Source organism: Zea mays, chromosome 9 (assembly GCF_902167145.1).
Source record: "Zea mays cultivar B73 chromosome 9, Zm-B73-REFERENCE-NAM-5.0, whole genome shotgun sequence".
Taxonomy (NCBI): Eukaryota; Viridiplantae; Streptophyta; class Magnoliopsida; order Poales; family Poaceae; genus Zea; species Zea mays.
The window spans coordinates 145,254,566-145,267,346 of NC_050104.1; the positions used below are offsets into that span (position 1 = coordinate 145,254,566).

Genomic DNA, 12,781 nt, shown 5'->3' on the forward strand with positions numbered 1-12,781 from the left:
AGGTGCTGGTGAAGTTTAGGGAGGAGCTAACGAGACCGCTGCAGGAGGCAATGAAGTTCATGCGAAAGATGGAGCCACAGCTCAACTCGCTTTCCATCTCCGGAAGGTCGTTGCGCAACACCCTTTCGTCCGTGCGCTGGCGGAAGAAGCGCCACCCCCACGGACATCTTGCAGAGATGGGCGAAGATGGCCGCCTGGAGGATGGAGTGGGGTGAGGTGCTGAAGTTGGAGGTCGAGCTCCTCCAGCAGCAGCAAGAAGAAAGGCGAGATCGGTAGCACCAACCCGTAGGAGAGGTAGGAGACGAAGAGCACGAACTCCCCGGCGGCGAGATCGCCGAGGGGAGAGGCACCGGCGTGGACCCTCCCGGCGAACGCCGGCGCCCCCCATCCGAGCAGGTTGCGCACCAGGTTGAGTGCCCCCTCGGACTGGAAGCGCTCGGGATGAGCTAGCGAGGCCATAGTGACTACGGCGGCGGGAAGCAGAGGAACGCAAATGCAAAGGGGCGCGAAGAGCTCGAAGGCGAAAGGGCGCAGCAGTTGGAGAGAATGCGAAAGCGTAACTGCTACACGCGGGGTGAATCCCTTTTCAAGGAAGACTCTCCCGCTCGCGCCCCAAGACGCCGCAAAAAATCTCGCCCGACGCGCACCAAAGCAACCCAGTCTATGACACGGGGGCCCGGGTCCACAAGTCATACAGCTGGTGTGCGGATCTCTGAGTGCTGAGAAGGCGAACCGCCACACGGGGAGCGAACTGCCGCCCGCGGTAGTGCGCCTTTTCATCTCCGCCGAAAATAATGGCCCAGTCTCTGACACGGGGGGCCCGGGCCCACGAGTCATACTCCTTGGGCGTCGGTTCCTGGGTGCAGAAAGAGCGACCGCCGCTCGCACCAGTATTGCGCCTCCTCGGGGCCGCCGCAGAAGATAGAGAAGGTGATTTTCAAAACCAATGCAGCGATATCGAGGTGCCCCGCGTGTGACCCAGCGAAACCATCAGGCGTGGGGGCCATGGGTCAGTCAGCTGCGGGGGCAGACGTGGCAGTTGGCGTGACCGAAGGCAGACTGGCAGTGATTACGTAAGCAAGCGCACGGAAGCGGCGTGCCAATCGCCAATCAAGCTTTGGCCCCACCTGCAGGCTCGTATCCTCCCATGAGGTGGGCCCAGGGGCCACTGTCAGGGGTACCCCTTACTACAGTATGAAGACGCGGTGCCCGCGCGGCTATCTCTAGTCGCGTGGTGAATAGCACCCGACCCCACCGCGTGGACGGCTCCAGGGCCGCCACGTGGCCAGAGAAGACAATATCCTCCATGGTATCAACAGTGGGTCCGGACCCCCATGGGAAAGTGCTGGACCCCTGCATATACAGACCGGACCTCTAGGTAAGGTCCAGGACCTCCACGAGCGCAAACCGGACCCCTGGGACGGGTCCCGGACCCCTCTGTGTAGGGTCTGGGCCGCTCACGGCAGGGTCCCAGGATTCTGGTACAAAGAATACTCAGGCCTTAATCAAGGTCAGGCAGGAGTCCGGCGCCGACACGTGTCCAGACCATACCGTGTACGCCTCTGCTTCCCGCTCAGGCGGAGTCCCGATGCTGCCACGTGGCCTACTGCCCGTGACGTAAGCCAGCGGGCGGAGCCTGACGTATGGCCTCTGGGCCGCGTGGCCTCTGCATTTATTGCAGATAAGGCGTGCCGCCTGTCCATTCCACTGGCAGGTGATGTGCCGCCTCAGCATTTAACGAGCCCTGTCCACTCCACTGGCATTACCGAGGAAGCAGCTGCGACATATCAATATCGTATGCACTACGGACATTATGCGCTCAGGAGATCGCCCAGGCGTTACAAGCATTAGTTACTTCCTTCCATTTTGCCCCTAGACCCACATGTCGGGGCTTAGTATCCTTGTACGTACCCCCCTTGAGCTATAAAAGGGAGGGCACACGACGTTACAAAGCAGACTAAGACCCAACTTAGACTCACTTACATGCTCTCACACCCACTCAAACTCACAAGTTCATACAAGCTCTCAAGCTCAATACTACACACAATGGAGTAGGGTATTACGCTCCAGCAGCCTGAACCACTCTAAACCCTTGTGTGTTCTTGTGTTCTTCCCGATTCCATCTAGCAGGCAAAACGCTTAGGCCCCTCCTCATCTTAGGATTTAGGGCGGGTGCGTTCCGCCAACCGGCCAGAGAATTTTCTCTCCGACAAATATGGTGAGCAAAAGTGTGAACATATGCACAAGACGACGATATTCAAGTTTGATTAGTGATTGTTATGCTATCTCCAACAGCTTACCAATCATCATCCCTATATTCAAACTTCACTTTGTGAACAGTGCAGTCTAAAGTGTAAAACAATGTTTTGCATGGGCATAGAGACTATCTTAAGGATATGATAGGTTCCAGCAGGAACGAGAGGCAGCATGTACCGTCATCATGAAGCTTGCTTTAAAATGAAGCAAAGTCTTGAAGAGGTTGTGGTCGTCAGATGCACCGATCTCAAGATATACAATTTCCCTCGTTAGGTTAAGCGGTTAAACCTGAAATATTTAAATGCAAGTTGTGAATGTGTAATAGCTCTACAAATAAGATAGAAAGTTGTCTCGTGAGTGGGATCCATAAATGAACTCATCGCATTTCATAATTTTTGTTTTTATTAGGTTTTCTCTTTTCTTTAGTATACTGGGTGGCATCCATAAATGAAATTGTCGCAATTAAAATCCTCCATCTATGTAACTTGATAGCATGTGGATCTGGTGAGAATGGAGGCCCTACCCTCCTAGGTTTGTGGTGGCTCTGTATCTTGTAATATTTACCATGATTGCTTCAGTTATCTATCTATCTCTTCCCCTCTCTTCTTTCCTTTGGCTTTTATAAGGAATTTATGGATCTGAGTTCTTAGATACTTTTGGGTTCAATTAAAAAGGTGCAAGGACATATCAGAATTATTTTCACCAATGTTTGATTCCTAGAGTTTTCTTGATCTTTTGTAGCTTGAATTTTGTTAACACCTTGAATACGAGAAGATGTGTGCGCAAAATTTCACCTTACTCTAGTTCATTTAGTCGATTTTAGCTTTCTCTCATATGTTTTTGAACAGTTGAAAATTGCATACATATTGAAGTTTACAAGTGGGTTGTTTACCTTTTTTAAACTTTTTGGTGGAACTTATTAATGTGTCCACTCTAACATAGTATCGAAGCTAATGTCTTGAGTTCGAATCTTACCAAAGGTGAGTGGAGGGTGTTGTAGTGTGTCTAACCCAAATACTAGTATGTGTTTCTGTTGTATTTATTATATTGTTTCGAACATATCTCATCACAAATTGGTACGTATGTGTTTTTTTGTCGGTGTTAGTAATTTAGTGTTTAGAGTAAAGTTAGCTAGGATTGAAGCCATTATCGTTTTAAAAAATATTAGCTTTTATTTTTTCCGTTAGTCATCTAATTCAATGTAAAAAGATATAGATATGGTAACGAACTCGAGATACAAAAACGAAAGAGATATATCATTCAATTCCAATGACTGTCATATAGCTGTGTTTGCAGAGCCACAGCACAGAGATTCCTCATCAATCAACACCGTCTTCCAGGCTACTGCACCGCAGTTATGCGAAAGTTGACTATCCTTTCCTGCGTTCAGCACCGATCAGAGCGACGGCAAAAAAAGAAAGGCTTATTCGTACGTCTTCTGGCTGTTATGGCCAAGCAGCCACGAAAAAGCTAACCGCCGCACGCCGCTTCGTATCGTCAACAACGCCCGGGCCGTAGCGAGAGGTCAATAGATGCTTAGAGGGATGGCCAACTGCAATGACTAATCCGCCATTAGCAGCCCCCTGTTCCGTATGGGGCCGGTCAGAAGAAATTTGTCAAACACTAGAGTCATGCATTTATGGATATTCCTCTAATCCCAGATGTCTTTTCGGTCAGGTCAGCAGCTTGGCCTTAGCACATGGAAGAATTAGATGCATCTGTTAAGAAACGCGTCATCGCGTGCATACTCAGACTTGCTCTTCCCTGCAATGTTGTTATCGCTGTCCACACGCCAACACTTCATTCTTTCTGGAAAAAGTCGTCTGAATCTATAAGCTCATCAAACGACTCTTGATTTAGGGCCGAATCTTTTAGTCTTCAACTTGTATCAACAATTTATTTCTATTTTATTATACCACCCGCATAGGGAATACATGTATTACGTGGCGTGGATGATGAGCGAGCACGGCGCATGCAGCTATATTATTGTGTATATTGTTTGACATTTGGTGTATATGTACCAATTACAATATTTCTTGCAAACAATAATGTAAATGGGCTGAGATGTAAGCGCTTTCCTTTTCTCGCTTTTAACAATTAAGATAATTGATAGGTTGTATTTTATTCTATTGTCTGAGTTTGTGAGTTGTGACCCTGTTGTTTCAATTGGATATGTGTTATAATTTTATCCCATGTCTTATCAGTGATCCCATGATGTGTACTAATGCTATAAATAATAATCCCCTTCCCCCTATTGTGTCCACAGTCCAGAGAGGTTCAATGTCCTACTTCGTCTTTCTGGTGCATAAACACGCATGAATCATGAGTTCATAATGATGCACAATTGACAAAGAATATATATATATATATATATATATATATATATATATATATATATATATATATATATATATATATATATATATATATATATATATATATATATATATATATATATATATATATATATGGGTGCGTGTGTAGTAGGGTTGGGTGCCATTAGCTACTCCGCCCTTGGTCCCAAAGCAAAATTTGTTTTAGTTTTTAATGAATTCGTACAATAATTAATATATACGTTTTATATCTGTGTCTCGATTTATTATCGTCAATTTAAATATAGACATAATAAAAACTAAGAGTTAAAGTGAATACTAATTTGGTGAAGAGGGAGGGTATATTAAACAAAGACTAAGATAATGAAAACGCCACCATATATGTTTAGGGTAGGTATTAGTAGCCTCACACAACACTGGTAGCTCGCAGGATGTAGAAGCTAAGTTATACTACTAGTTCATTTTCGAGGGACATGCATATGGACACGGCGCGGCGGCCAGGTCAAGACAATCTCCTCGAACGGCTTCTGGCGATCGCAATGCGCGCGAGCAGAAACGGTTTCGTTGCGCCGCCACGCGCCGCAGCAGCTCAGCTCGTTCGTTCCTCCGTCGGCCGCCGTGCGTCGTCGTCGTCACTCGTCAGTCGTAACGGACCAAAGGCTAGCCAAGCCAGGCAAAGGGCAAACCTGACTTTACATGTATATTATTAGCTCCACAAGTCAAGTTATTAACAATGCTGCAAGTCGCGCGGAGCATGTACATGCGTAGACTTCATCTCAGTAGCTAGCTAGCTATAAATACGCTCCAGGCTCATCATCTCTTTCCCCATTCAAACGCTAGCACGCATTCGACTGGATCGATCGGGCTCACCACATCCAGCCGGTCCTCGCCTTTTGCTGCTATCAGAGCTAGCTAGCTTCGACGATCCATCTCTGTTCGTTTGACGACGATCAAATCAATTCGTGCTCAAGATCAACGATCCATGGCGTACGGCAAGAGGTCGCGGCAGAAGGCCGAGGAGATGGTCTGGCTGCCCGACGGCGCCGACGTCGCGCGCTTCCTGCTGCTCTTCTCGGGCCACCAGCACTACCACGGCGCCAGCGGCGCGGCGTCCACAGACGCGGCTGCCTCGGCGCCCGAGCGGGTGTTCGAGTGCAAGACCTGCAGCCGCCAGTTCCCGTCCTTCCAGGCGCTCGGCGGCCACCGGGCCAGCCATAAGAAGCCCCGCCTCGCGGACGGCGGCGTCGACGCCGCCGCCGCGGCCGAGCCGCCCAAGACCAAGCCCAAGGTGCACGGCTGCTCCATATGCGGGCTCGAGTTCGCCATCGGCCAGGCGCTCGGCGGCCACATGCGCCGCCACCGGGCTGCCGAGGCGGAGGACGCGGTCGGCGGCAGCCCCGGCCTCGGGCTTGACCTCAGCCTCGGGCCGAAACGCGACAGAGTCAGTAAGGCCACCGTGCCGTCGGTCGACCTGGTGCTGGACCTTAATGCCGTGCCGGAGGAGCTCGACGAGGAGCAGGATTGCGCCAAGCTGGGGCTCTCCATCGATTTCCCCGTAGCAGTAGTTGACTTCTTACGTTAAGAACGTGGAATAGATTGATCTTCTCCCGTTCTCCGTTCTATTTTTGAAATAGTATTATCACTACACATTAAGCAGCCCCAAAGGTCAACCTCGAACATTAGAATTCCAGCGTACGGTTTGACTTTCTGCGGCGCATGTATGAAGATACTTCTAAGACTGTCTCTAGCAACGTCCTCTATATTCATCCTCTATATCTATCATTTGCAGTCTCCTCTAAAAATTTCTATCCTCTATATCTCCTTCCTCTCCAACAACGTCCTCTAAATCACGTCCTCTATACTCAAATATCTATATTAGAGACATTTTTCATTTTTATTTTTTGTACATACGTATTTGTCATACTATTAAATGTATTGTACATATTTTAGTTTTGATAAACCGGTTATTTAAAGTATTCAAATGGATAGAGGACCGTTTAGAGAAACTCTATATATAGAGAATCCAGCAGCGTTCTCTAAATTTAGAGGACCGTTTAGAGGACGTTGCTGGAGAGCATAGAGAACCATTTGATCCTCTATATTTAGGGTACAGAACCCTTTAGAGTCCCTTGCTGGAGCTAGTCTAATGCTCTATTGGGGCCGGCTCTATAAAGTACGGTTTGACTTTCTGCGACGCCTTTTTTTATATCTATATCAAGGGCTTGATAATATGGATTGGGATCCTCTGAATTTGTGGATAGGTCACTGACACGCGAGACTGAGCAGAACTGGGTCCCACGTGCAGTGACACAACTGCACAAATGCACAAATTCAGAGGACCCGCGATCCAATATGGTGCGGATTAATATATACACATCTATTTTCTTTTATTTAGCGTGTTCGTTTTGATTGAAGTCAGCTGTTTGGACTGCTGCAGTTGTAATCTATAGAGACAAAGCATTGTCGAAGCAGTACAAGCTGGTACAGATTAATTTCACCAAGGCCCCGTTCCGATCCTTGGAATTATATTTCATTCTAATACGATGTTATCCATGAATTTTTGGTGTACTGTTGTTAGCGAAGAGCATGCTATAAGTCGCGAAGTAAAATGTTGACTAGTGATACATAAAATCAATTTCCACACCTTATACTATAAACTTGGGATAGGAAAATATCTAAACTTGGAAAATTGGTGGCATGCCATATCCAAACCAAATAACTTACTGTACTAAATAAATCCATTTTTTTAATAAAGGGATCCAAACAGCCCTAAGAAAATTTTCGCGTGTCGTATCTAGATTAACTAGTCAAGTGGTTGTGCGTTACAACGACATACAAAATATTAGTGTACAACGATTATATAAAAACAAATACCACATATTATCTGTCGGGGGAGATAATTAGGAGTACCAGATTATCTCCTGGGAGGACACATTAAGGAGAAGTGAAGACATAACCCCCGAGGGGAATCAACCGATGTACCTCCTAAATCCGAGGCCTCTCCCCGAGAGTCTCCCACCTCATGTGGAGCTCCGCCTCGCCCGAAGTCACCGTCGCTCCGACCGTCTCGCCCTAGCTGATCTAAGGCAGATAAGACAAAAGCGCCCGAAAACATGTAGGGGACACTCACATTTAATGTGCATGCCTAATCCACGTCGCGCCGTTAGGAGCACAGTGGCTAACAAGACAACAGTCATATCCGGACGCAACATCATGATTACGCCCCTGCTATAGTACGCGCACGCCGCCTACCATCCCCGATGGGACATCTAATACGACAGGCAAAGCAGACTGACCCTCGGGCGCAAATCTTTGCCTCGCCCTGAAAGGGAAATGTGCCCTTGGGTCATTTCTAAGTATTTTGGTGATTAAGTGTCCAACACAAATGGTTATGTGTTAAACTATGACAAATGGTGGACAAAGTGCAAATCAATACAAAGGTATGATTCTAGACTTAGTATATTGGTTTTTGTGTACTAACATATTTGTCTAAGTGCTAGAATCAGAGAAAAAACAAATGGAAAATACTTGGCTCGAGCAGCCAAGACTCTATTCAGTCTGGGTGCACCGGACTGTCTGGTGGTGCACCAAACAGTGTCCGGTGCGCCAGGCTGGCGCTGGTCAACTAGCCGCTCTCGGGAACTCGACGACGGCGTACGGCTAAAAATCACCGGACTGTCCGGTGAGCCAACGGTCGGCCGAGTCAACGGTCGGCCGCGCAATCCGCGCATGACGCGTGGCCGGGCCAACGGTATGAAGGGGCACCGGACAGTGTCCGGTGCGCCAACGGCTCCAATTCTTCAACGGTCGGCTGCGCCAGAATAGGAAAGAAATATGCATCGGACAGTGTCCGGTGGTGCACCGGATTGTCCGATGCACCAGTCGACAGAAGGCAAGATTTGCCTTCCTGGATTGCTCTCAACGGCTCCTAGCTGCCTTGGGGCTATAAAAGGGACCCCTAGGCGCATGAAGGAGCACACCAAGCATTCTTTGATCATCTCTTAGCACCAAGACATCTCTCTAGCGCATTTGATTCGTTGTGATAGCAATTTGAGCTCCTCTTGAGTTGAGAAATCCGTGTGTGATCTTAGAGCTCAAGTTGTGACTTGTGTGCGTGTTTGTGCTCGTGCTTTGAGGCTTGTGTGTGTTGCTTTTCCCACTCTTACATCTGTGCTTCTTTGTGATCATCCCATTGTAAGGGCGAGAAGCTCCAAGTTGTGGAGATTCCTCACAAACGGGAAAGAGTAAAGAAAGAAGAACACCGTGGTATTCAAGTTGATCATTGGATCACTTGAAAGGAGTTGAGTGTGACTCTCGTCCATTGGGACGCCACAACGTGGACTAGGAAAGTGTTGTACTTGGCCGAACCACGGGATAAATCTCTGTGTCTCTTGTGCTTGTTCTCACTGTGTCAATTGTGGTTCACAAGAGCTCTCCTTAGCCACTTGATTTCCTTGTGCTAACACTTAATCAAGTTTGTGGCTTTGAGTTTCAAGTTTTTATAGGATCACCTATTCACTCCCCCCTAGGTGCTCTCAATTGGTATCGGAGCCATTCTCTTCACGAAAGGGACTAATCGCCCGAAGAGATGGATCCTAAGGGAAAGGGGGGGGGTGGTCAACGATAAGGAGAAGGAGTCCATCTTCAACGAGCCGAGGGACGACAAAGGCACTGACTCTGGCTCGAGTCAAAAGAAGAAGGACGGGAAGAAGAAGAGGCGGATCAAGAAGATAGTCTACTACGACAGCGACGAGTCTTCCTCTTCCCAAAAGGACGACGAATACGAGGAGAAAAAGAAAACTGTTAACTCGAACTTTTCCTTCGATTATTCTCGTATTCCGCAAAGTTTCAATGCTCATTTGCTTTCCATTCCACTTGGTAAACCTCCTCACTTTGATGGAGAGGACTACGGATTTTGGAGTCACAAAATGCGTAATCACTTGTTCTCTCTCTCCATCCAAGTATATGGGAGATAGTAGAAAATGGAATGCAATTTGATAGTACGGATAGTCCCATATTTATCAATGAACAAATTCACAAAAATGCACAAGCTACTACTGTTTTGTTAGCATCATTATGCAGGGAAGAATATCATAAGGTGAGCGGCTTGGATAACGCCAAGCAGATTTGGGACACCCTCAAGATCTCGCATGAGGGGAACGACGTCACCATGCTCACCAAGATGGAGTTGGTGGAAGGCGAACTAGGAAGGTTCGCGATGATCAGGGGGGGGGAGCCAACTCAAACTTACAATAGGCTCAAGACCCTAGTCAACAAAATAAGGAGCTATGGAAGCACGAGATGGACGGACCACGACGTCGTCAGGCTTATGCTAAGGTCCTTCACCATCCTTGATCCGCATCTTGTAAACTCTATTCGTGAAAATCCTAGGTACAACAAGATGACGCCCGAGGAGATACTTGGAAAGTTCGTAAGCGGACGAATGATGATCAAGGAGGCGAGATATGTTTATGAGGCGTTAAATGGCCCAATCCACGAACCTCAAACCATTGCTCTAAAAGCAACAAGTAGCAGGGAGGTGCTACCTAGCAAGGTGGCGCAAGTTGAGGCGGCCGGGCTGAATGAAGATGAAATGACCCTCATCATCAAGCGCTTCAAGACGGCGCTCAAAGGTCGCAAGGAGCATCCCAACAAGAGCAAGACGAAGGGGAAGCGCTCCTGCTTCAAGTGTGGTAAGGTTGGTCACTTTATTGCTAACTGTCCTGATAATGATAGTGACCAGGATCAAGAAAAGAAGAGGAAAAAGAAAAAGACTTACAAGAAAGCGAAGGGCGAGGCACACCTTGGCAAGGAATGGGACTCAGATTGCTCTTCATCCGACAACGAAGGACTTGCCGCCTCGGCCTTCAACAAATCATCCATCTTCCTCAACGAGCATCACACCTGCCTCATGGCAAAGGAAAAGAAGGTATGCACTAGGAATACTATTACATATGCTTCTTCAAGTGATGATGAATCTAGCGATGATGAAATAGACTATGCAAGTTTATTCAAAGGTTTAGATAGAACTAAAATTGATAAAATCAATGAATTAATTGATGCCTTGAATGACAAGAATAGATTGTTAGAAAAGCAAGAGGATCTCTTGTATGAAGAACATGATAAATTTGTAGATGTCCAAAAATCCCTTGCTTTAGAAGTTAAAAGGAATGAAATGCTTTCTTGTGAATTATCTACTTGCCATGAGATTATTTCTAGTTTAAAAAGTGTTAATGATGATTTAAATGCTAAGCTAGAAGTAGCAAATAGATCTAGTTCTTATGTAGAACATGTAGTGATTTGCAATAGATGTAAGGACTTTAATATTGATGCATGTGTTGAGCACCTTATTTCTATTGCAAAACTAAATGGTGAAGTGGCTAGTCTTAATGCCCAACTTAAGACTAGCAAAAATGAATTTGATAAACTAAAATTTGCAAGGGATGCCTACACTATTGGTAGACACCCCTCAATTAAGGATGGGCTTGGCTTTAAGAGGGAAGCCAAGAACTTAACAAGTCATAAGGCTCCCATCTCCGCCAAGGAGAAAGGGAAGGCCCCTATGGCTAATAGTGTTCAAAAGAATCATGCTTTCATTTATAGTGATAGAAAATTCTCTAGAAATGCTTATAGGAATTATTCTTATGATTCATATGCTATGCCTGCTTCTAGTTCTTCTATTGTGCATGATATGCCTAGGAAAAATGTTATTCATCATATGCCTAGGAGAAATGTTGTTCATGTACCTAGGAAAGCAAGTAATGAACCTTCTACAATTTATCATGCTTGCAATGCTTCCTTTGCAATTTGTAGAAAGGATAAGAAAGTGGTTGCTAGAAAATTAGGGGCAAAATGCAAGGGAGATAAAACTTGCATTTGGGTCCCTAAGGCTATTACCACTAACCTTGTAGGACTCAACAAGAGTTGGGTACCTAAGACCCAAGCCTAAATTGCCTTGCAGGTTTATGCATCCGGGGGCTCAAGCTGGATTATCGACAACGGATGCACAAACCACATGACGGGGGAGAAGAAGATGTTCACCTCCTACGTCAAGAACAAAGATTCCCAAGATTCAATCATATTCGGTGATGGGAATCAAGGTAAGGTTAGAGGACTAGGAAAGATTGCTATTTCATCCGAGCACTCCATTTCTAATGTGTTTTTAGTTGAGTCGCTCGGGTATAACTTGTTGTCTGTTAGTCAACTTTGTAATATGGGTTATAATTGCTTATTCACAAATGTAGATGTGTCTGTCTTTAGAAGAAGTGATGATTCATTAGCTTTTAAGGGTGTACTAGACGGCAAACTTTATTTAGTTGATTTTGCAAAAGAGGAGGTCGGTCTAGATGCATGCTTAATTGCTAAGACTAGCATGGGCTGGCTGTGGCATCGCCGTTTAGCACATGTGGGGATGAAGAACCTTCACAAACTTCTAAAGGGAGAACATGTGTTAGGTCTAACAAATGTGACTTTCGAAAAAGATAGACCTTGTGCAGCTTGTCAAGCAGGTAAACAAGTGGGAAATGCTCATCACAGCAAGAATGTGATGACCACATCAAGACCCCTGAAGCTGCTGCATATGGACCTCTTCGGACCCGTCGCCTACCTTAGCATCGGGGGAAGTAAGTATGGTTTAGTAATTGTTGATGATTTTTCCTGCTTCACTTGGGTATTCTTTTTGCAGGATAAATATAAAACCCAAGGGACCCTCAAGCGCTTCCTAAGGAGAGCTCAAAATGAATTTGAGCTCAAGGTGAAAAAGATTAGGAGCGACAACGGGTCCGAGTTCAAGAACCTTTAAGTGGAGGAGTACCTTGAGGAGGAAGGAATCAAGCACGAGTTCTCTGCTCCCTACACACCATAGCAAAATGGTGTGGTAGAGAGGAAGAATAGGACGCTCATCGACATGGCGAGGACGATGCTTGGAGAGTTCAAGACGCCCGAGCGGTTTTGGTCGGAAGCCGTGAACACGGCTTGCCACGCCATAAACCGAGTCTACCTTCATCGCCTTCTCAAGAAGACTTCGTATGAGCTTCTAACCGGTAACAAACCCAATGTTTCATACTTTCGTGTATTTGGAAGTAAATGCTACATTCTAGTAAAGAAAGGTAGAAATTCTAAGTTTGTTCCCAAAGCTGTAGAAGGGTTTTTGTTAGGTTATGACTCAAATACAAAGGCGTATAGGGTCTTCA

The 12,781-nt window shown here is 46.3% G+C and overlaps 1 protein-coding gene across 1 annotated transcript; it reads left to right on the forward strand.

Annotated features, from left to right (window-relative positions):
* Window positions 1–5,323: 5,323 nt before the first annotated feature.
* LOC103639302 (zinc finger protein ZAT8) lies at window positions 5,324–6,486 on the forward strand. The gene has a single exon (XM_008662066.3). It carries the CDS (start codon window positions 5,572–5,574, stop codon window positions 6,169–6,171), a length of 600 nt encoding a protein of 199 aa, XP_008660288.1. The 5' UTR covers window positions 5,324–5,571; the 3' UTR covers window positions 6,172–6,486.
* Window positions 6,487–12,781: the final 6,295 nt, after the last annotated feature.